This window comes from Gallinula chloropus (assembly GCF_964237585.1).
Source record: "Gallinula chloropus genome assembly, chromosome: 4".
Taxonomy (NCBI): Eukaryota; Metazoa; Chordata; class Aves; order Gruiformes; family Rallidae; genus Gallinula; species Gallinula chloropus.
This window is the reverse complement of record NC_140088.1, coordinates 83268343-83292391: the sequence shown is the minus strand read 5'-3', so window position 1 is coordinate 83292391 and position 24049 is coordinate 83268343. Positions and strand designations below refer to the sequence as shown.

General features: G+C 52.9%; 1 protein-coding gene across 2 annotated transcripts; it reads left to right on the top strand.

Moving 5' to 3' along the window:
* Positions 1-3054: 3054 nt before the first annotated feature.
* Positions 3055-22609, top strand: CYP26B1 (cytochrome P450 family 26 subfamily B member 1; the record flags this gene model as incomplete). 2 transcript variants are annotated; one of them, XM_084263461.1, is made up of 6 exons in its annotated part: positions 3055-3258; positions 5471-5695; positions 18647-18922; positions 19945-20100; positions 20993-21274; positions 22217-22609. In XM_084263461.1, the coding sequence occupies 6 exons, from the start codon at positions 3055-3057 to the stop codon at positions 22607-22609; spliced, it is 1536 nt and encodes a 511-aa protein (XP_084119587.1). The 2 variants fall into 2 exon arrangements, with proteins under 2 accessions (XP_084119587.1, XP_084119588.1); XM_084263462.1 differs by lacking the exon at positions 5471-5695.
* Between the last annotated feature and the right edge of the window lie 1440 nt (positions 22610-24049).

Below are 24049 nucleotides of genomic sequence, written 5' to 3'. Positions count from 1 at the left end.
GCGCGGGGGACGGTGCGGGGGTCCTTCTTCCACCGGGATGCACCGGCGGGTGGTGGAAATTCCCTTCGCCGGGGTATACGGGGATGCGGGGGGGGGGAGGGGGAATGCTCTGCACCGGGATGCACAGAGAAAGGGGGGGTGAGCAGCGAGTCCACGGGGATGCACGGATGTGAGGACCCCCTGTCTAGAGCTGTGCCCCCGCTGCGGGCGGGTGCTGCACCGGGAGGGGGGTAGCGGAGCTCCCTGTGCCGGGGGTGCCTAAGGATGCTGGGAGGGGAGGATCGCTGCATCCACCCGGGGGTGCTCCGGGTGGATCCCCATACCCCAGGTCCATCTCCACACTGGGACGAGGAGTCCCAGAGAAGAGACTCTAGTCCCGGGTCACCCCAAAGGAAGGGGGACACCCCCACACTCCCCCGAGCCGCAGCCATGGGAGAGACCCGCAGCCCCTCTCACGCTCCGCAGCCCCATCGGGCACCAGACTCAAACCAGCTGGGGAGGCTACAGGGGGACGCGAGGCAGGGGGGGGTGGCGAAGGAGAAGTGGGGAACTCAATGAACTTTTGTTTTTCCTGTAATCTGAAGCAAATGCTTTGCAAAACTGCCTGTAACCAGGCAGCCCGGATACCTGCCTTTGCTTCCATCGCTGCTGTGGCTGGGCGGGGGGGGGGAGGAGTGGGTTGGGGGGTGAGGGAGATGTATTGCAGCCTCCTGAGCAAGGCAGTGTCTGGGTTAGAAACGCACCTTGGTTAGAGCGGGAGTGAGTTTCCCCCCAACACACACACCCCAGACCTGATCTCTCCTGTCCTGGAAAGCACTGGAAAGGAGGGGAGAGGGGGGGTCGGGACAATCACAGGGAATATAGTAAACCCGCAAAATATAGTGGGGGTGAAGAGTCAGTCATTGCAAGGGACAAATCACTGGGAGCGAATACTTGGTGGTGGGAAATCAATGCAAGTGGGCAAACAGTTGGGGCGGGGGGGGACAGGTCGTTGCAAGAGGGCACATCATTGCAGGCGGTAAATCCTTGGGCGGGGGAGCGGAAATCACTGAAGGGTCAAATCATTGCAGTGGGGTAAATCATTTGAAGCAGGGTAGTTATGGGAGGAGAGCAAGGAGTTGCAAGTGGGGAAATGGTGTGCGTGTGGGTCTGAATCATTATGGGGTGGGTAAATCATTGCAAGGGGTAAGTAATGAAAGAGGGGCAAATTAATAGAGGGGATAAATTATTGAGGAGGGGGAGAATCATTGCCTGGGGCAAATATTGTGGGGGAATCACTGAAAAGGAAGAATCATTGGGGGATATCACTGGTGGGGAAGAATTATTGCGGGGGGGTCATTGTAGGGGGTAGATCTTGGGAGAGGGAATCATTATGAGGGGGAAGTCATTTAGGGTTAAATATTGGGGTGGTATTGTAAGGGAAAAACATTTAGGGTTAAATATAGAGTGGGGATCATCGTGGGGGAGGGGCATGGTTAAGGATTAGATATTGGGGATATTAGATATTGCAAGGGGGAAGTCATTAAGAAATAGTGGGGGGACCTTCACAAGGGGGAGAATCATCAAGGGGGGTTGGGAGTCACTGTGGGGGGAACATGATGGAGAGGGGAATCATTCCAAGGAAGGCATCCTTAAGGGTTAAATATTTGGGGGTGGGGGGGTGTGATTGGTGGGGAATTATTTGGGGACGGATATGACTTGGGGAGGGGGATTAATTGGGGGAGGAGGGATATGACTTGAGGAGTGGGAATCAGCCCGGGGGAGGGGGGTGCGCACCGCGGCTGACCCGCGCTTGTCTCTCCGCAGGCCGAAGGTACGAACGGCGAAGGAGGAGGAGGAGGAGGAGAAGAAGGAGGAGGAAGATGAGGCCGAGGAGCGCGGCGTGACCGTGCGGCGGGCGGCGGGCCAGGGCTCGCACGCTCCAGCGCCGCGTCCGCCCGGCTCGGCCCGCCTCCCCCCCCCCCCCCTCCTTTCCCCGGAGCCCTCTGAAGTGAGGGTGGGTGTGCGGGGGGGAGCAGCCGTGCTGGCGGCCAGCCCAGCCCCGGCTTCCCCGCCTCTATATAAACACACATTGACTTTCTTTTTTTACTCAAACTCAACATTGAGAGGGGCAGCAGCCCTGCTTCCCTCTTACAGAAGTCTGGTGAAAAGTCTGGGGCTAACAAATAACCGGCATATAGATATAGATATATATATATATTTATAGAGATATATTTATATAGAGAGATAGAGATATAAACCGATCCGTCTCGCTCCGTATATATAGATACATATATATAGCTATTTAATTCTTCCATCTCTCCAGGTCGTGGCTGAATTATTTTATGATTTTTTAATATTTTTTAAATTCTCGCTCCATTTTTTTTTCTTTTTTTCCTTTTTTTTTTTTTTTTTCCCCTTCTGGTGTGTGTGACTGCCTTGAAAGCGAGCGAGAGCCAGAGCATCTGCATTTGGACTTTTTGGGGTCTTTTTTTATTTTTTTCTTTTTGCACTTTTTTTTCTCCTCTTTATTTTTTCTATTTTTTTTTCCCCTCGAGTTTTTGGCTACTCAGTCGCGTGTGTGTGAGTCCCCCCTTTTTTGGGGGTCTTGTTGGTTGGGTGGTTTTTTCCTCTCTTTTTCTTTTTCCCCTCTCTTTTTGTGTGTGGGGTGTTTTGGTTGGGGTTTTTTTTTCTCTTTTTATTTTTTTCCTTCGCCTGTGTCACTCCATCAAGTTTATTCCAAGCAAGAGCAAAGTTTTCAGAGAGGGACAGAGGAGAAACTGCTTTTAGTACCCTCTTATTTTTCTCAGATCTTTTTTTCTTTTTCCTCTCCCCCCACCCCTCCTTTTTCCCCCCTCCCTGTTGTTTTTCTAACCTGCCAGCGACAGGGGGGCGAGCCCAGCCCCCCTCCCTCCCCCAAAAAAAAGACCCCCCAGGCAGCCTTTAGCGTGCGCTCCGCAATCGCCCTCTTTCCGTGCGTGCGTGTGTGTGTGTGTGTGTGTGTGTGGGTGCGAGTGTGGTGCCTGTCAAGGGGCTGTTTCTCTCCCCACCCTCCTCCTCCTCCTTCTTCCAAATATGCTTTTTGCAAGTTTTGATCTCGTCTCGGCACTGGCTACCCTCGCGGCGTGCTTGGTGTCACTGACTTTGCTGCTGGCCGTGTCCCAACAGCTGTGGCAGCTCCGCTGGGCTGCCACCCGCGACAAAACCTGCAAGCTACCAATCCCTAAAGGCTCTATGGGATTCCCTTTAATCGGAGAAACCTTCCACTGGCTCCTGCAGGTAAGGAGGATTCCCTTCCCTCCCCTCCCTGGAAGGTGGGCTGGGACCGGTGGTTTTTTATTATTTTTTCAGGGCTTTTTTTTTTTAAAAAAAAACTTCTTTTTTTCCCCCCCTTTTCCTTTCGATTGCATCATGCGGGTTACCGGCGAGCTGGGGATGGTAGTTGAGGCAAGGGGTTGGTAGCGGCTGGTGGAAGGGAAGATGGGTTTTTGCGGGGTGGTGGGGGGGGCGTGTTGGAGACCGCGGGAGCCCCGGCCCGGCTGGGTTAGCCCCGGAGTGGCCGCCACGCCGCGCTCCCCGGTTGCCGGGCTTCCCCGGCGGGAGCTGCTCGGTGCCGGGGAGGAGGCTTGGGGTGTCCCCCGGCGCTGCCGAAAAAAGCTCCTTTTTTTAACCCCCTCCCTACCCTCAGCCGAAATCCTCGAGGCAAAAGGAAAATAAAGGGGGTGGGGGGGAAAGCCGAGAGTGGGAGGTAGCCCCGGGGCGAGGGTGGATGGGCGCCCGCTCGCCACCCCACGCCGGTGCGATGGGCTCCCGTCGCCGGGGCTGTTGCCGTCGGGTTTGTAACCCGCCCGGCTCGGGTCCGGTGTTGGGGGAAGCCCGCGGAGGTAATCGGTAGATTAACCCGGGATTAACCTTGCTAAATGCTGAACAGCGGCGGGCGGAGCGGGATCCCCTCGGACCGCGTTGCGAGAGGGTGACTGCCAAAAAAAAGAGAGAGAGGGGAAAAAAAAAAAATTAAAGAGAAAAAGGAGGAGGAGAGGAGGCAGGAGGCGGCCGAGGGGTGCCCCGCTGCGGGGGGGGGGGAGCCCCGGGCCGGGCTGGGGGCACCCCGCGGCTCGCAGCATCCCAGGAAGGAACCTCCGAGGAAAATTAGCCGGAGGATTTCCCACCCCCTCCTCCCAGGGCAAAATAAAATTGAGAATAAGCAAACGAGAGCCCGGAGAGGATGCTCCCGCCGGCGAAGGTCGCGTTTCATTGACGGGACCGCCGAGGGACGGCAGAGCCGGCGGCGGGGCAGGGCAGCTCGGTCCCGGCTGCGAGGGCTGCGGAGTTTCCCGGTTCCCCTGGCCGGCCGTTTCCCTCCCCCCTCTCCCCGCTACCGGGGAAGCCCTGAGATGGGAGCCCGACGCGGCGGCCCCGCTCCCCGGCCGGCCCCCTCCCCGCCAGCGGCGCCGAAGGGGTTAACCGCACGCTCTCAATAGGGCTTTATTTTTTAAAGAAATTTATCAGATTTTTACAGGGGGACCAGAAAAGGGTTCTCGCTTTTCCACAGGCTCCGTCCAAACAGAGTCCAGGGCTAAAAATACAAAATTTTGTATAAATTGGACTCCATTCGAAACTTCTCCCACATAAAGGTCCTCTTTGTGCTGCCCTGGAAATGGTGTACAAATAACTCTTTATTAATGCCACAAAAAGGACTTTAATTATATTTACGCAGATCAAGAAACAGGGTCACCTGAACATCTGAAAATCACAACCGCGCTTTTGTTTCAAAATAAACACACGCACTCACAACCCGGCACCGGGGCGCGGAGCTGCAGCGCTCCCAGCTACTCTCCCCCACTCGGGATGGGGGCTTTTTTTTTGGGGGGGGGGGGGGAAACGACGGGACACCCCCCACCCCCGCGGCTCCATCCGCCTCCTCGCCGACAAAAGCCTCCCCCCCCCCACTCCCGCCTCCCGGAGCATGTGGGAAAGTTATTAAATTCTCCTAAATCTGGAGATTTACTTAGGCAAATTGCAGCCTTTCGAGTAAATTCAGTCGGGGGGGTGAGGGGGGGGGGAGGAGAGGGGGGAGAGCATGGGGGGCGGGGGGAAGAAAGAGAGAAAAGGGGAAAAAAGAAAGGTTAAAAAGTGCCAGGGGAAGTAAAGGTAGAAGTAAGAGGGAGGAGGAGGAGGAGGAGGAAGGGGGTGGAGGGCATCGACCCCCGCCGGGGCAGCGGGAGGAGAGGGCGCGCCGCGGGCAGCGCCGGATTCCCCCTCGGAGGGAGCCGGGGGGGGGCTACCCCGCTTCCCCCCTCCTCCACTTCAGGCTGGGTTTCCCTCAGACCTTCAAGCGCTAACATACCCCTCCTTTCCCTTCCCCCCCCCCCCCCAAACTGCTCTGTGGGGATCCCCGCGCGTGGGTGCGGCTGCGCGGGCATTAGAGATGTAACCTGCCCCCCCCCCTCGTATTTCCCCCCCACTCCTGCTTCCCCCCCTTCCCCCGCAGGGCTCCTGCTTCCAGTCTTCGCGGCGGGAGAAGTACGGGAACGTTTTCAAGACGCACTTGCTGGGGCGGCCGCTGGTGCGGGTGACGGGGGCGGAAAACGTGCGGAAGATCTTGATGGGGGAGCATCACCTGGTGAGCACCGAGTGGCCGCGCAGCACCCGCATGCTGCTGGGGCCCAACACCGTGGCCAACTCCATCGGCGACATCCACCGTCACAAGAGGAAGGTGAGGTTCCCACGCGAGACGAGGCGGGGGGCGGGGGAACCCCCTTCTCTTCTTCTCCATCGCCCTCCTCTCCTTTCCGTACCCCCTCCCCCATCTCTCCGCGGACCTCCCCGTGCTTTGGAGGTCCCGCGTGGGCGCCCCGGTACCCCCCTCGTCCCATCCCATCTCTGTCCGGGCTCGATGCCTTTGAGGAATTTAAAAGGGCGATGGGGAGGGCGAGGGGAAGTTGTTAGGCGCGGGGCTGCCCCGCAGGTTGCTGCTGAGAACGGAGGTGTTCTCACTCTCCCCTGTCACCCCATCACCACCCCACTAGCCGCCCCCCCTCCGCCCCCCCCGTAACCGGTGGCCCGTGTGCCGGGGGCTACCGTGAACCGAGTGGTGAGCGCGGTCCCGGAGGGCCCTTAAAAGGGCAATGCGGGCAGCGGGAGGGCAGTGGGGGGCAAGGAGTGGGACACCATCCCCCGCCGCCCTCCTCATTTCCAGGCTTGACAGAGAGGTGTTGCAGGGAGATGTCGTGAGGGTTGTACTTGCTGGGGAGGTGGGGTTCTCTGTGCGTTTTATTTCAGCGAAATTGGGGTGCTGATGGGGTCCTGAGATGAAGTGCAGGCAGGGACCTAGCTTCTTGGGGGCGTGCTGAGACCCTCCTGGGGTCTTGCCTTGCCTCACCCCCTTGGGATCCCAGGATGAAACCCTCCTTACAGGCTGGCGGGTAGCGCAGGGCACACTGGTTTTGGGGCGTTGAGTCTGAGCAGATGTGGGGGATCACCCTCATGCTCCCCCCACCAGCAGAGTTCCCTCAGGCAAAGGCGGTGGCAGAGGTGACAGCCTGTGTAGGCTGGTGCTGCAGTGTGGGTGCTGGCATTCCCATCCTGTCCTTCACAGGACTCAGATGGGTTGGAGCAGGCAGCAGATTTGGGGTGAAGGTAGTGTGTCCCTCCCAAGAGACAGAACTGCTGGGAAGAGCCAGCACCCTACCGAGCGACAAGAGGCTGCCCCAATCCCTGCCCTGAGGCAAGGCCGGCTCTCCTCTCCCTGCTCCAGTAGGATTTCCTATTTTGGCATGTGTATTTCTGTAAAATCCTCCCCAAACCCAATTGCTTGCTCTTTTCTCCTGGGGGAGTTGAGGAAACAAACACCCCATGACACTCATTAGTCACATTTCTTAATGCGGGCAGCCGGGACTTGAGCGACGCCACAAGCGATGAGGTGACAACCCCTACCCAAAGCCTGGGCAAACTCTGTGTTTCCAATTACACCCCCATTTGCTTGGGTTACAACTATTTTTCTTCTTAAGGGGGGGGAGATGATTTTTCTAACCTTGCTGTTGAAGAGGGAGTGCTATAGTTCATGGGCCTCCCTGCATGATTTGCAGCAGGAGATGGTGCAGGGAAACGGGGAGCGATGTGCTTTCCTGCGGTGTCGGGAAGAAGGCAGTCGCTTTGGCTCCTATTCATGTCCTGTTAAGGGAGGGTTAAACGTCGGCAGCTGGAGATTTTGAAGGTGCTCTGTGCTCCTTTGCTGCTTCTTTTATCTTCTGCATGGCAAGATAATTTTTGCTACTGAAAAGCGGGTAGCTGAAGGCCTTTGGTTGCGATTCGCCTTAATAAAACCGCGGAATTCAGACCTCAGGCCCAGGCACTGGGGGAGGCGAGGAGAGCGTGGGTTATGAGAACAGGGTCATGGAAAAGGGAGGCCTGACCTCTGTGGTATCCTGATGGACTTGTAATGTGTACCACAGCTCGGATGGGGAGTGCCAGCAGCAGCAAGGAGCAATACCAGCACCGTGGAAAGAGGAAAGATTCAGTATTTATACCCAATGTTTTCACTTTTGTGTTTTTAACTAATGGGAAATATATGTCACACCCTACACTGTGAATCCCAGTGCTTTCGGATTTTTCTAAGCCTGAAGTCAGGTCTGCATCCCCTTTCTCCTCCTCCAAACCCTTTTGCATTCCCATTTTTTGGCATCCTGCACAATCCCAAATTGGCGAGGATCCTAATTCCTCCTTGAGGGATGGCTAAAGCCTCCTGAGAACAGGTAGTCTGGCAGAACACTATCCTGGGATGACCCTTCCCAGCTCTGCCTGCTCCTGCTCGCACACCTTGCCTCAGCTTCCAGCTCTTGCATACCCAAGAGCGAACGCTTTCCCCATATCATCAGGACGCCAGAGTAGCTAATTATTTTTTAAGCTTTCTCTTTCAGCGGCATGGGGTTGGGTACGCTGGGCTCAGCGGTTTCCCTTCCCTTTGAAAACAGGAGGTTATTCTGATTCCTTCACTTGGTCTCCTCTTAATTACTGTTTTCATGGAGCTGAGCACCTTGTGCGTCACGCACCCCTGAGCCCAGCGACCAGAATTGCCTTCTCCCCTACGCAAACCATCCCTCGCCTTGGACTGGGTTGTGCACGCCAAGATAAGGCAAACCAATAGAAAAATAGATCATTTTGTTCTTGGTGAGATTGCAATGACCAGATTAAAGTCTTTTTCCAGGTCAGGTGCCTTCTATCAGCAGAAATTACCTGCGTCTTTTGAGTTCATTAGCCCTGAGGTTTTGTTGCTGTTAAACAGTGTTGATTTTTAACTCTCCCCACCCAGCTGCTGAGACCATGAGAGGTCCAAGGTACAAGAGGTACAAGATTTAAACTTGCTCCTTCTCAGTAGAAGTTTTTCTCCTAGGTGCCCAGTCTGTACCTTCCTCTTGACCCTCCGGGGAACCGAGCAAAGAACCTGGTTGGCAGAAGACAGCGTTTTTCATGGGCTTCAGTGACCTTTGTAGTAAGGATGCTAGTAAGCACAGAAATATTAAAAGAATCAGAGCAGTCTGAAAGCTCCATGGAAAAGAGTAGTAGCATTTCCTGGGAAACCTTTTAGGTTCTTGATAATTCAATTTAAAGCATTCTGGGGCTTTCTGGAGCAGTAGCTCCATCCACTTCTCATGATATTTTCTCCGTCATCTCTGAGTTTGAGCCTTCACCTGCTTTTAGGTATTTTCTCCCCTGGTCTTGCCACAAATCGTCTGTGAGGTACAATTTCTCATGAAGCTGTTTGTGGTCTAGGGTGGTAGCCAACACAAGGAAAGGTGGAGCGTAATACCCCATGTGCTCACCCTCTGCTGCAACTCCAACCATTGGGGTCATCTCTAACTCTTGTTCCTCCGACCCTTACATGATCACCACCTGCAATAAGTCTTCATCATCTTCTAAAAGCCAGTGGAATTGCACTTATTTGCAGCAGCACTGGCAGATACTCTTTCATCATTCCCTGGCAATCGTGCCATGGTATCTTCTTGGTGGGACAGATTGTCACTGAGATGTGAAGACAAGTGCTAGCAAAGACTTTTAAACCCAACATGTTCTTGCACGATGTTTCTGGTAGCTTGCCATTGAAATCATCTGTTTCGCTGGCCATGTGTTGTGAAGCTTTCCAAAGAGTTTTAGCTCTTCAGTGTAACTCCAAGATCAGCGAATTGCAGCTATTGCTACTGGCTCTGCAGTGGGACGCTTTGCTCATGATGGTGATGGGATAAAAGGTGGGTTGTGCAACTCTGTCCCTGGAGCTCTTCTCTCAGGTCTGTTGTTTCCCTGTCTCTGCTTCTCTTCAGGATTTTTCATGGATTCAGCATCCTCTTCCATAAAGTGAGTGAAAATCCACTTCTCCATCCCAAAGGTTTTAATCTCGCAAGGTGTTGATAAAAGACTCCAAGATGCACGTGCAAAAGGGGCTCGGGAGGAACAAAGCCATATTAACAAGCTGGTAGCTATGGCAGCTCTCTGCTCTCCCATCCCCTATTTATTAAAGCTCCCCTGCAGGAAGCTGTCAAAGTTAATATAAATTGGAGAAAACTTCCCCCTTTTGGGGAATGAACTCTCCAGTTATTGGAGAGGGGCTCTCTGGGGACAAAGTCAACTTTGCCCAGGGACGTGACAGCTTATGGGGAGAGATGGATGGGGAGAGCAGGGCTGGGAGCAGGTCTTGCCCACGACAGGGGTATCACTTTATTGCAGATGTCATCAGTGCTGGCTCTGTCCTTGGCCTGAGATGAAGCTGGTCGATAAGAACGGTTTACAAGTAGTAAACAAAAGCAACCCAAAACTCCTCAGCCTCCCTCCGGAGATGAATATCTACTGACAGGCTGTTAATGCTGTTGAGTCAGGGAGTTTATGTTGATTTTGGAGAAGGATCTGGGTAACCTGCACTACAGCCCATTCCTCCGTGGTGGCATTTTGCCTCAAAATTACCTTGGGGGTTACTGGCAAGAGTAGCCACGCTTCTCTCATGTCTGCCTGATCACAGACATAGGCATGGGCTCTGGCTTTTTGGTGACAGATCCATGTCCCTCCCCATCACGTGAAAGATGCACATCATTCCTTAAGGATGTCATACGTGATGTGTCCTGGTGAAGGGAAGCCCTTGTTCTCCTACAGTAACTCATCTGGAAGGGGTGACTGGGTCAGTGCCCAGCTGAGGGTATTCCTTGTGCCACACTTCTGTCTCCAGTGCTCTCCCCATCCTGCCTTTGTTTTGGTGGCACAGCCATGCAACATCTGCCATAGTCTGTCCCAGCCTGCCTGTTCACTCGGTCCTTTTCATGTCTCACTCTAGATCTGTTCTTGTAGACATCTTCAGTTCCCATTTCTACTCATGAGGTCTCATTTCTACCTGTGAAACCCCAGTGAAATCAGTGCAGTCACTCCGGATTTACCCTGTGTGTCTTTTGGGAGTGTTGATCCTTGGGTCAATATGAGCTGTAACGAAGGCAAAGCAAATCTGCTCTTAGGCAGGGCAATAGCATGGGCTCTATTTTTATGGGATATAAGGCCAGTGGGAAGTTGAAGTTCAGCAAACAGAGAGGGAGGCATTCCTGTGCCTCTGCCTGTGAGGGACCCCGGCATCTTGGCGGAGAAGGAAATGGGAATTGGAAGCGGTCAGGACGCATGGCTCTCTGCTTTTAGGTCGAGACTGAGCAGAGCCTGGGGCCAGGAAGGAGTTTCCTTGTGCAGGATACGCACTGCTGGCGCGGGTGTGCTACGGTGCACGGGGAAGGTGGGACTCAGACTTTCCTCGGAAGCATCCAGCCTTGGCAGGAGAGCGCTGGACTTGCCGGGCCTGTGCTCTGTTCCAGCATAGTAATCCCAAAATAGGCACAGCTGGCTTAAAAAAGGAAAAGAAAGAATAAAATAAAAGCAGTCCGTGGGCTGGGTAGACATCCTAGACCCAGAGACTCGAGGAGGAAGCAGACAGTGGTGCAGAGAAATGGCCTGTTTTGTCTCACTGTCCAAAACTACATCATTCATTAACACACCACAATTAATGTTCTGCCTTGGAGGCATACAAGTGTTGAGCTTATTAGCACCAAGTAGAAAGGTCTGAGGCTTTAATATAGTTTGCAAGAGGATTAAGAACACAAAAGGGGCCATAAATTTACAACCAAATATAAACCAGCTGCTGTGGGCTGGACTGGGGGGAGGGAGGGAAGGAGGAAGATGGGGGGGGAGAAGGGTGGGAGGAGGAAGGAGGGATGGGAGGCAGCAGGAACATACCTTTCACACTACAAAACCCCTTGATCCCAGTTGTTAAGAGGGTTTTTTTTAGATTTTCTGGGTTTTTTTTGGTTTTTTTTCCTTGCATTTCCACCCAATCCCAATGCCCTCCTCTGTGTAGCTTGTAAATCCCACAGTGGAAAGGAAACCACCCCCTTCTATACAATCCCCCAACCCCCCCAAGTTGTATCGGTCAGCTCAAGCAGGCTGGATTCCAGCTGCCCCAGCCCCTTCTCAGTGTGTACGTGTCGGGCTGCTGCCCTGTGAGCTTTAACCCACGGGATAACACCACTGGAGCCAGAGAAAAGGCTTTCATTGATGGAGGAGGGCTCCTGCTCGCGGTCTCGGGGAAGAATTTGTCAGCTAGGTTGGCTCGTTGACTTTAGACCAAGTAGTGCTGTCATCTCCAGTGGTGTAAATCCAGAGTCATTCCAATGGATTAAAAAGGAAAAAAAAGAAAAAAAAGCAGAGCACAGGCACTCCTGGCTGAAAGACAAATTTAATGTGTTTTTCATAGAGCCTTCCACCCAAAAATTCCCTGCAAGCTCTGACCTGGCTTTGAGAAGCTGTGCTGAGTCGGAGCATGGATACAGCACAGGAGCTGTATGGGTATAGCCTATGAGCTGAACCTCTTTAATGTAGACTGCTCTCCCTTTCTGTGCCATCCAGGATGGAAGCTGTGGGATGTCCTGTGGGGCATGGAGAAGACAAAGCCCCTCTTTGGGCTGCAATGCTCTGTGCTGGCTGGAAGTCTACAGCCTGTAGCTCTGCGTGGGTCAAGGTTCGAATTTAGGGTGGGAATGGGGGATGCCAGGAACTAATTCCAGGGATGGAAGAGGGTTTTTCAGACTCAGGATCAGTTCTACGTTTTCTTTGGGTGGATTTGTTTGTTTACTGCATCATAGTCCATCCTTCCAAGCAGCTCAAGCAACCTGCAGAGCTGTGGTTCATAATATCCCACTCATCCCCCTGGGGACCGAGTGCTTAGTTTCAGATTAATGATGCTCTTCATTACTTCTTAGGTGGCACTTCTACCACTAAATGTAAAGCCCTTCTAGTTCCAACCTCCCTGCCATGGGAGAAACACTAGACCAGGTTGCCCAAAACCCCATCCAACCTGGCTTCATAGTGAAGAATTTCCTCCTAATATCTTGTTTAAAATCTACCTGGCTTCAGTTTAAAGCCATTATTCCTTGTCCTATCAATTTCTCCTTTAGGATGGAGAGGGCTGCATCATGAAGTGAGGGTTTCCCTCTCATCCCCTCCCCGAATGTGGCTGCCCTTTGTCCTCTGCTCTGCTCCCAGCCTGTGGAGCACTTGGCAGGACAGAGGTCTAAGTGCTCCCACAGAAGAGCACTTGAGACTAGTTTCTTTGCCAAGTCTGGCTTTGTCTCTAGGAGAGTCTGTGCTCTGGGTTACTTAAACACGTGGGGACCCTTTCCTTTTGTCCACCCTCTGTGTTCCAGGAAGATGTAGGAGGTCAGCAAAAAGGGGTCTTTTCTGCATTGGCTCTGCAGTAGTGCACAGGGCACTATCCTTGCTACCTGGGCAAGCTGCTCTGCTTCTCTTTAGCTCTGGGTAAGCACTTATCTTCATGTCACAGATTGAGGATTTAGTACATGGCCAAAACCGGAACAGGACAGCCCATCCCAGCTCAGCCCAGCCATCTGACACTTGTGAATGGATGCTGTGATGAGCTCTGTGCCTGGTGGGTTTCCAGGGTTCTCTTTCTCCACAGCTCCAGGCAAAGACACCAGTCACAGGCAGCAGGTGGTTGGCCCATTGGACATCTTCTTCACCCAACCTTTCTTATTTTTCTTTCTGGCTGGACACAGCTTCTGTTTGTTTCCTGTTTCTTTGCTCCACTGTGGATGCTCCAAGTGCTGGAGCACCTCTGTTCTGGAGACAGGCTGAGAGAGTTGGGCTGGTTCAGCCTGGAGAAGAGAAGGCTCCAGGAAGACCTCAGAGCCCCTTCCAGTCCCTCAAGGGACTCCAGGAAAGCTGGAGAGAGGCTGGTGACAAGGGCAGGAAGGGACAAGATACGGGGAATGAACTTCAGCTGCAGGAGGGCAGATGGAGAAGAGATGTGGGACAGAAATCCTTCCCAGGGAGGGTGGGGAGGCCCTGGCACAGGCTGCCCAGAGAAGTTGTGGCTGCCCCTGGATCCTTGGCAATGTTCAAGGCCAGGCTGGATGGGGCTTTGGGCACCTTGGGCTAGCAGAGGGTGTCTCTGCCCATGGCAGGGGGGGCACTTGGATGTCCCTTCCCACCCAAACCAGTCTGGTGTTGTGTGAGTTCATGACTTTGTGATGTGATGTATTATTTCTCTTCCTCTCTTGTGTTTGATTTCCTCTTTGATGGGTGGCTACAGTATGCAAGGTGAATTTTTCTCCCCTCAGATGCACTGATGGCCCATGAATAAATGGGGGGTGGGCACTTGAAGCAGCTCTTCAGAGGTGGTGTAGGTACACAGATGCTGGAGAGCTGAGCACGTTTAGGTATCCCCATGAAGTGGGCTAATATCCCTAACTTTCTCAGCATAGCTGGTTGCATTTTGCTGGTAACAATGTTGGATTTTTTGAGACCTGAGGCAGCTTTGCAGATGTGGATGCTGAGACAGATGTAGGGTGTCCTGCTTGTTCTTGCTCTACTCCCAGCCTGTGCATCACAACCCCTTTGGTCTGTTCAAGGGTTCTGGATTGAAAGCTAGTCTCTGATGCCATGTGGAGGGTTTGTGGGAGAGATACTCAGACACAGAGATTTTTGGGCCGTGGGGAAATGGCTCAATTTATTTGGCTTGTTTTTATTGCAAACTCAAGTCAAAATAAAAAAATGCTAGAGTTTCTTTCAGCCCTAGAGGGTTTTTTTTAAAAAAATAGGGCTACTGGCCACCCTGAAAGATGTGTGATCATCGTGACATGGCCCAAGGATGCCAAAATGATCTTTACAGGGTTTTTTTTCAGCATATTTTTTAAAGAAACATTTGAATTTCAGTGAAACTGCTCTTTGCAAAGGCACTCCATTCCTTTTCTTCATCTGGGTGCTTTGGAGACTCCAGCTACTGCAACCAGATGGCCTTTGGAGACACCTTGCAGCATTCATGGGGCTCTTGCATATCTCCCTTGGATAGGTTGCTGCCTTCAGCTCCCCCAGGACCCCCACACTCACCTGTGCTCTGCATGCAGCACTACGCTTCGATGGGCAAACCCATCCTTGCTCATTTTGGGTGGTCTGGAGCTGATGCTCTTGGCTTCTCAGTGGCCCTGCATTCCTCACACGATGGAACGGAGCAAAAGCCCTTGGAGCAGTCTATCTCCCAGTTACAGCATGGGGAGAAAAAGCATCAGCTCTTTGCTGTGTGCCTGCAAAAGGCAAGCCCCTTTAAAAATAGCAGTGTGTCAGGGCAGCAGAGGGGTTTTGGGGAGGTCCTCTTCACTTTGCGGTGCCTTGCATAGTTTTCACAAGTTTTTTTGCTGTGTTTTCGCTTTGCTTGTGCTCCTGATGCCAGGGCAGCCTCTTGCCCATGAGCCTTCTCATCCCACTCCAAAAATATCACAGTTTACAATCCCGCTGGAGCATGGCAGTGGGCTCCATGTCTGGCAGCCCCATGCCTGATGCCAAAAGAGAGGCAGACATCCATTAGAACGTGGCGACAGGACAGGGTTGGGACAAACACCGCCTGGCCTTTGAAATGTAAGAAGAAATAGTACGTCTCCAGGTTGAGACGCTGCTTTGGATGCTTCCTGACACATCCCGCCGGCCAAGCTGCTGGTGGGTGCCAAATTGGTTTGTGAAAATGTCTCCACGCTCATTGTGCCTTCGTGCTGTCAGGCCAGCAGCTCTGGCCAGCGTGGGCTGGATGAGTTGCAGGTGTCTGATCCCAAATGGTAAGTTTTCCTCCTGGTGAGGAGGAAGGTAAAGCTCTGTTCCCTTTCTGCTGAGCCGATGTGCAGCCGGTGGGAGCCGGGGACCTGCAGGTCATGGTCAGCAAAAAGGCAGGGGCTGAAAGTGGTGCTTGAGTGGGGAGGCTTGGCCAGTGTCAAGGAGGGGAAACACAATGAAAAGCATCATCCCCACTAATGCCTCACTACCCCAGCCTTTGCTATGCATGAAAAAGCTGTGGATCAATGCTCAGGGTTCTTCACTTGAATGTCCTCTTCTTTTTGGTGTGGTCGAAGCATGGGACTGGGGTATTCTCTGGCTGGGATCAGGAGCAGTTCGCTGTCACATGGAGCTGGACCACTCTGGGACATCCTGGAGCTGAGACTTTGAGAAGGAATTTTCTGCCTTAGGAAAACCATAAATCTTTAAATATCCTGTTTCCACTATGAGATATATTCAGAAGTTTCCAGCCAGGCTCTCTGGGTGGTGGTGTCGCCCTCTGTGTGGGGTGATCACCTGTGTATAAATGAATGCCCCCAGACAGAGAAAATCCCCAGATATGGTTCTTTTAGGACAAGCAAAATGTGAGAAAAGGGGGACACTTCCCAGCATCCCTGAAAACTCCTGGCCACTGCCCCAGCACTGCTGCCAAAGCCACCCGGCCAGACCCCCACGACAACTGGGCTGTCACATCTTGATGTTAGCACAGCCGAGCATCCCCTTAGTGCTGATTTTGCCTCTTGGCAACTCTGGAACAACGTGGGTTTGGGGTATTTTTTTTTGCACCGATGCTCCTTGGCTTTGCCTGGTCTTGCTCCAGCGAGCGGCCAAGACGTTTGGTTCAGCTTCACTAGAGGGCGCAGGAATTTTAGGCTAGAAGCGCGGAGGTTTGTCGGGGAAAGTTGGCTGCCTTTTCCTCCTTTTTAATCAACTGGAAAGATGCAGGGTTGAACTGGAGGTGACTGGAAGGGGATCCAGACTTGTGTCTGGCTAGGGAAGGATCTGCTGACATCTGGGATTAGGCGGCGTGGAGCGCAGCGGCGGCGAGCGGACGGGATGTCGCAGCGAGCTGGCAGCGTGGTCGGGGCTCACAACGTCGGCCGGCACAGGGACAGGGAGCTGCGGGTCTGTCAGACTTGAGGTGCAGCCGGCTGGGGCTGGAGGAGCCTGGTAGCAAAAGGGCAGCTAAAAAAAGAGATGAAAACAAAGAAAAAAGTCCCTCTATTCTCCCAGTGCTAAATGCTCCCTCTTTTTCAGGCTGGGCAGGTGGTGTGGTGACATCCACAGGGGCTTAGTCTTCTCCTAAGGGTCCCTTTCTCTGTGCCTTTGCTGAGCATCACTCTTTGGGATGGCCTTTCTCCTCATCAGAGTCTGGCTTGGTCTGCAGGGTGTAGATCTAGCCCCGGGCTTGTTCATGGAACCGCCACAACGATTTTGTATCACTGGTCCAGAGCATTTTCTTGGCTGCTGCATTTTTTGTGGGCTGCAGGGGGATGTTCCTAAATCCCTTGCCTGTGGGAGATGCTGGGCAGAGCTGGAGGAAGACAGGATTTGCCCCAGATTGTGACCTCCAGGGGCCACCTCCTTTGGGATGGTGGCTCCAAGTGGGACTCTAGCCTTGGTGCTCCTTAAGCAAGGGCTGTCCCCTCACTGCCTCTGTTTTCAGTTGGAGAAACTGAGTCACGGGAAACATTTGGGGAGAGTAGGGTAATTCCCTGTGAATCTCTGTTCTTACCCCAAACCTCACAGTGTGGGGGCAGAAAAGTGGCTGGATGGGCAGATGTGGGGTCCCTTCACTGGCACCACTTGGGAGCTCCTGTCCCATCCCTGTGGCACAGCTCATGGCTGCTAGCACTCCTCTGCATCAAAGCCTGGTGTCCTGCTCATGGGCACCAGGAATCAGGTCAGCTCCCTCTGTACCTTCCCCAGGTGCTCAGCTTTAGCACTTCCAGCCTTTTGTATCCCACTCACCCCCCACCCATCCCAAGCATTGCTGCCCTTTCCAGGCTCAAAAATAGTTTGTGAAGCATGGAAAGGCAGCAGAAAGCAGCAGCCACACTGTCTCGTGCCCTCACCATGATCTCACCAGAGCCCTGCTGCTGGTTCATTCATTCCTTCGCTCCCTTCATTCATGTCCCCGCCCTGCATAGCCATCTGGGGACAGCTGTCTGTCTGTCTGCAGGCAGATCTGTCTGTCAGTAGGCTTGCATTTTCCCCACCCAGCCCTCCTCCTACCACCCTCTTTGCATGCTGGTATTTCCACAGGGAGCCTCTGAGAGTCCCGCCGTGCATTGTGTGATGAGTTTGACTCAGGGCTCAGCCCAAGTACAGCTCGTTATGAAGCGATTCTTAACGAGCCTCCCGACCGGGGCTGCGAGGGGACAGAGGTGTTATTTCAGCAAACAAACTCCCAGCGAACGATGTGCATTAGCAATGAGGGGTCGCAGCCAGGAAAATGTTACCTTTCCCTTTGAGTGCTGACTGCGGAGGAAATTCTCACATTTACAGCTCCAGCGAGCCCAGTGCTCATGGAAAGAGGGGAGGCTTTGATTTCTCGCCTCTTGTTGGTTTGATAACTCTGCAGCCCCCCCACCTTGCCTTGAGCCCCCCCTGGGGAACTGGCCACCAGTGGAGGCTATGCAGGCTTTGCAGCTCCCTCCTTGGGAGCCTGTTTTAATTTGATTTTCCCGGAGGCCTGGCATGTGGTGTGCGTGCTGCCCTCTCTCTCTCTCTCTCTCTCTGTGTCTGTAGGTTAATAAAAAATAAACAAACAGTACTTTTTCCTCCGGTACACTCTGGGAGGGATGCGGCGGGGATGCCGAATGAAAGCGTGTGCTGTGGGCTGCACCGGGGAGGGCTGGAGGGACATTCCTGGCATTGCTGAGCTCCTCGTGCAACGCAACGCGTGGGCCCTGGCCCAAATTGGAGTAAAGGAGCCGTTAGCATGGGGGACCTGGGGAGGCCCACTCCCGCGCAGTGTTTACTCGCAGAGCTTTAAATTAATACTGTCTGCTGACATCAGGGGTTTTTTGCCCAGTTTCCCAAGGAAATGAGCCGTGCGTGATCGCGGCCTCTGTGTACGTGCGTGCCTCTCTTCCCTGCTTGAACTCCTGTCTAAGTTCAAGCAGATTTCACAGAGATCTGAAATGCCTCAAAAATAATTGGTTTACTTAATTTTTTTTTGCATACATTAAACCAGGACCGTTGCTAGGTGGTGGAAACCACTGATGCTTCTTCCCATGGAGAGGAAAGCTTGCCTGTTCCTGTGTGTGTGCACAGCCGTGGTGTTGTGATGCTTGTGGTGGGAATTGGCCTGAGAAGGATCTGTCAGATGATATTTCTCCATTGACCCTTTCTGGCTACTGTTTTAGAAATTGGTGGTGCTGGATGATGAAATCTGGGTGATAATGACCCTTCTGCTAAGTGGAGCTGTGATGCCCCATTTTTACGGGCAGAAGCTGGTTGCTAGCGAAGGAGAAGAGGGGAGTGTTGTGACTGGTTAGAAATCTCTGCTCACTCTCTTTTGTAGGTTTTCTCTAAAATCTTCAGCCATGAGGCACTGGAGAGTTATCTCCCCAAGATCCAGCTGGTGATCAAAGACACCCTTCGGGCCTGGAGCAGCAACCCTGAGTCCATCAACGTCTACCATGAGACCCAGAAGCTCACTTTCCGCATGGCCATCCGCGTCCTGCTGGGCTTCCGTATCCCCGATGAGGAACTCAACCGCCTCTTTGAGGTCTACCAGCAGTTTGTGGAGAATGTCTTCTCCTTGCCTGTGGATCTGCCCTTCAGCGGCTACAGGAGGGTAAGAGATTTGGGCTGAGTCCTCCACCAGCCAATAGCACCAATCTGGAATTAATGGGGAGGTGGCTAATCCTCACCTCTGTGGTTTCTCAGTGGGACGTCTTCTCACCCTCTGACTTCTAGAAGTGAGTCCATTTTGGGCTACAAAGTCCTGTTTTGGTGGACCAGAGGGGAAGATCCCTTCAGAGGTTCTTAGAGCACTAGGGACTCTGTGGTTCCATGTGAGGGAGAACAGTCAGGGCTCCCCAGATTTAATGTGGGATTTTTCCTTCCTTGCAACTATCAGTTTTGCTGTATGTTTTTGCTTGTGGGACCTTTCTCCTGTTAATTTCCTCCTGTCCCCAGGTGAAGCAGGTCAGTGGACCTCCTCATTTGAAGAACTCTTCCAGTTCTTTGATGAACGAGGCAAAATGAAAACATAACAAAAAGCATAGACAACATTTTGTATGTTTTTCACAGGGAAAGTATGTAACAGAAATATGGGGGTTATGGTTTTTTTTCTTTGGCTATCGCTGCAAATTTGTCGTTGTGTGAACAAGCCCAACTGTTTGCAGCCCAGAAGCATCTGCAGCAGCAGGTTAGCTTGGTGCAGCTGCATACAGACAGGAATTGCTTTACTAGGCCCGGTGATAAAATTGCTCAGAAAGCCCATTATAGCCCTGGGAAGAGGATCCTTTTGGATGAACTGACTTTCCTTTGAGAGCCAGTTTTCCCAGGGGCTGCCATACATCTCAGGGTGAGCCAGAGGCCTGTGAACCGGTGCAGTACTGGGGCTCCCACATCAGACCTGTCATTTGCACATAGGTGCTGATTACTCTTGCCTGTAATCTTGCCCGCTCAGGTCTTGCTCCTTCTGCCCAGGGAACAACTTCAGCATCTTTATTCTTCTCTTTGACCCCATCTACAATTGCAGTTGTATTACTTGGACATTACTGAGCGCATCTGCAGCTCTGGGGATGATGGGCTGGTGATAATGATGCTGGCTTTGTGTCCTGCATGGTCTGATGGCTTCTCACCTTGCAGGGCATCCGGGCACGTGAGACGCTGCAGAAGGGGCTGGAGAAAGCCATTCAGGAGAAACTGCAGAACACGCAGGGCAAGGACTACGCTGATGCACTGGACATCCTGATAGAGAGCGGCAAAGAACACGGCAAGGAGCTCACCATGCAGGAGCTGAAGGTAAAGATCTTCCCCAAGGCCACCTTGTCCTTGCTGTGCGCAGGGAAGGGAGTCTCAAAGAACAAAGAATAAAGAATGAGCTGGTGTGAGGAGCATTTTTTTGGGAAGACTTGAAATGGTCAGTGAGAGTTAGGGGACCACAAAGTGGTCTTGGAGATGGGGGTGAATCTGGTGGGTTATGGTGCCAAGAATCCAGCTGCTTTCCTATGGGCCACGTTTATTTGCAGTTCACACTCATCTTTTTCTAAAAAGCATTCCCAGGGAATACCAAAAGACTGTACAGGTTTGCTGAAGCTTTCAGCCTTGACCAGCTTCATCCCTTGATCTATCCAGTTTTATGGTGCCTCCTTTGCAGGGCAGATGGGCCCTAGGCAGGTTTTTATCTTCAGCAGTGTTGTGGCATAACTTGTACTTCATGTGCTATCAAGACCTGTCCCCAGTTTGTTTTATACCTGCCTGTCTGGCCCTCAGCATCCTCCAAGGCTCTGCAGGAAGCTCCCTGTGGCAGGTGTCCAAGACCAATGCCTGCACAATGAGAGACATTGCACTTAGACATGATCAGGCTGGAGAGCTGTTGGGTGTGGGTGAAATCTCTGCAGCGTCATCTGAAAGGGGCAAGGAAAACATCTCGGGGTGGGGGGGAGTGATTCTGCCCTCCTCCTCCCATCAGTAGCAGCAGACACACCCCAGCAGCCAGAGAACTTGTCCATGCAGAGGGCAAGGAGGGGGAATTGTCCCTTTGCCCCATGGTGCTACATGCTATGATATGGAGGGGAAAGAAATGACATGCGTGCCTGTCCCTTGACATGCCATGGTTGCTGCTCTGTCTGTCTGTCTATCTGTCTGTCCATCCATCCTTGTGTCTTACCCCAGCTTTGCTCATGTCTTTCAGGATGGCACCCTGGAACTCATCTTCGCTGCCTACGCCACCACCGCCAGTGCCAGCACCTCTCTGATCATGCAGCTCCTCAAACACCCCCGGGTCCTGGAGAAGCTGCGTGAGGAGCTGCGCAGCAAAGGCATCCTCCACAACGGCTGCATTTGTGAGGGCTCCCTGCGGCTTGACAACATCAACAGCCTCCACTACCTGGACTGCGTCATCAAGGAGGTGCTTCGCCTCTTCACCCCCATCTCTGGGGGGTACCGGACGGTGCTGCAAACTTTCGAGCTGGATGTGAGTACTGCTGTCTCTCTGGGGTGAGGCTGCACCGCGAGCTCCCCTAAACAGTCTTCTGCATGTTGTTGCAAGGCTTACTTGAGCCCGGCTTAGATGAGACCTCAGGGAGGACAGATTAGGTGCCAATGATGCTGGGGTGTGGACTTGCTTTGGATTCAGAAGAGGGTGGTGGGATCTGGCCCATGGCAGGGAAGGGACGCACTTGAGCTGTAAAAGAGGAGACAGGCGTGATGCTTCAAAGTGCAACTTGTGGCAGCGTTTGACGCCAAAAACTAAATTGAGGTGTGACAAGGGAAAAGTTTAGTGCACAGGGCATCTCGAGCTGCTGGATGACATGTGGATTACTCACCACAACGGCTGGAACTTCCTATTGGCAAAACAAAAAATCTTGAGACCTGGGTTGTCGCTGTAAATCCTACTGATGTAATGATTTGAGTCGGAAACCTTTTAAAGTGCTCAGGGGATGATAAATCCACCCTGTTTCTCATCGCCCAGCCCCTGACATGTGCATTGGGTGTGTGGGGCTGACAGGCGGCAGTGTGTGAGCAAAGCCATGGGATGCTCTGGGGAGGGCTGGCTGGTGTGCAAGGCACGGCACAGGCACAAGAAAAGCTGCTTCCCTTTGCCCAGCAGCAGTTGAGCACCGCGGGGTTCCTGGTAGGGGACTTCTGCCAGCAACCACAAAGTAAATAAATAGCAACGGATCATCCGTCGGGTCCCTGAGACAGAGGCAGGAACAAACCCAGGAGTCCCATCTCCCAGCCCTGTGTGCTGCTGTTTTTCTTTTAAATCTGGATAACATTTGAATAAGAGACCCAAAGAAAATGGGGAAAAATCAGAGAAAGTAAAACAATTCTATCTTGTCTTCCTGCTCCTTCCCTCTTTACAGTAGGATTGATTCCTCTGGTTTTCTCTCCACCCCTTCCCTTTTCTCTGCAGGGTTTCCAAATCCCCAAAGGCTGGAGTGTGATGTACAGCATCCGGGACACCCACGACACCGCTCCCGTCTTCAAGGACGTGGATGTCTTTGACCCAGACCGTTTCGGGCAGGGTCGAAGCGAAGACAAGGATGGCAGGTTCCACTACCTCCCCTTTGGAGGAGGTGTACGGACCTGTCTGGGCAAGCACCTGGCCAAGCTCTTCCTCAAGGCATTGGCCATCGAGTTGGCCAGCACCAGCCGCTTTGAGCTCGCCACCAGGACTTTCCCCAAAATCACCCTGGTGCCCGTGGTCCACCCAGTTGACGGACTCAAGGTCAAATTTTTTGGACTGGATTCCAACCAGAATGAGATCCTGACGGGGACAGATGCCATGCTAGGGGCGACGGTGTAAAGCCCCATGCCGGCGGTGCGAGGGACGGGCGGCCGGGGGATGGAGGGGTGGGGTGGGGGCAGGGGGATGAACAGGAGGGGAGGAGAGAGGGACGAGAAGCTTCTCCATGACGCTCGTTTCACAGAGCCTCCGGATCAGGACTGCTTTCTCCACCGGTGAAGTTGCCAAAACCGTTTTGCTCTTCCCGCGGGACGCGGAGAAGTTCGGGATGGTGTCATGCGTCTCGTTTGGCTTGAAAGGAGGAAGACTTGCAAAACCTGAGTCGAGCTGGGATGTCTGAGACCATACACAGTATCTAAATATTATAAATATATATATATAAATATCTATAAAACACTTCTGCTGCGAGGAGGAGCGCTGCAAAGGCCTGACTGTGGGAAAGGCTTTGGAAATCAGCCGGTAATCAGAGGTCCCAGGGCAGCTCTTGGGTGGCCTCTGATCTTTTTTTTTTTTTTTTTTTTAACAGTGTTAAATTAGCTGGTGATAACAGTGTTTTGTCTTTGGGTTGGTTTTTTTCGTTTGTTTTGGTCATTTTTTTGGTTGTGTATTTTGTTTTGGGGCGTTGGAGGTTTTCCTTGGCGAGGGGGAGATGAGCGATGCCCGTTCCTGTCCCCTTTCCCGCTGGTGCCTGGGCAGGCTGGGGAGGAGTGGTGCTGCCGTTTCACCTCTGCTATGGGACCGAAAATCCCTGTGGTGCCTCATGTGGGGCTGAACAGATGCTAAGCCGTCCCTCCGAGGTCTCGGATGAGTGCATATTTGCATTTTGCATTTGAGGCTCTGGGGGGTGTGTATGTGAGGGGGTGTCCTTTTTTTTTCTTGTTGAGTTTCCTGCTGCTGCTACACAGCCTGTGTGCACCCATTCCCCCGCCGCAGCCCCTCACCGCCCCTTTCCATGTGCAGAGGCACCCATTTTGGGGGCATTTCGGTGCCTTTGCTCTCTCTCAAGGTGCAGGCACCAGCCTCTGGCCTGCATGGCCCCAACAAGCCACCATGGTTCTGCGAGCACCAGGGTGCTGAGGAAAGCCGCCCCACTCAGAGCTGCTCGTTTCAGTGCACCCTCTTCCATGGGAGGCATTTGCATTAAAGGTGATCTCTATAAATAAGCCAACGTATGCATTGTTTGTCTCATGTTTGGGTTTTGTCTGGCAATGGGAGAGCTCAGCAGGAAGGAGAGCAAGCGGCAGGCTCCTTGCAAGCTGTCCACCCCATCCTACCACTAACCTGGGAGAGGGACCCTGCCCAAATCTTCTCCAGCACAAACAAGCACCCACCAAGGTATCTTATGTTTGGTTTGCTGGGTGGGTTTCTGTTCTTTTTTTTTTCTTCTGCATGCAAGAGGCTTCTGGGTTGAGGTTGAGATGGGTGGGTTCTGTTGAAAGTGGACTTGCCCTCGCATGCAGGTGCAAAGTAAAAGCTCCCTGAGCGTTTGGTTCAGACCAG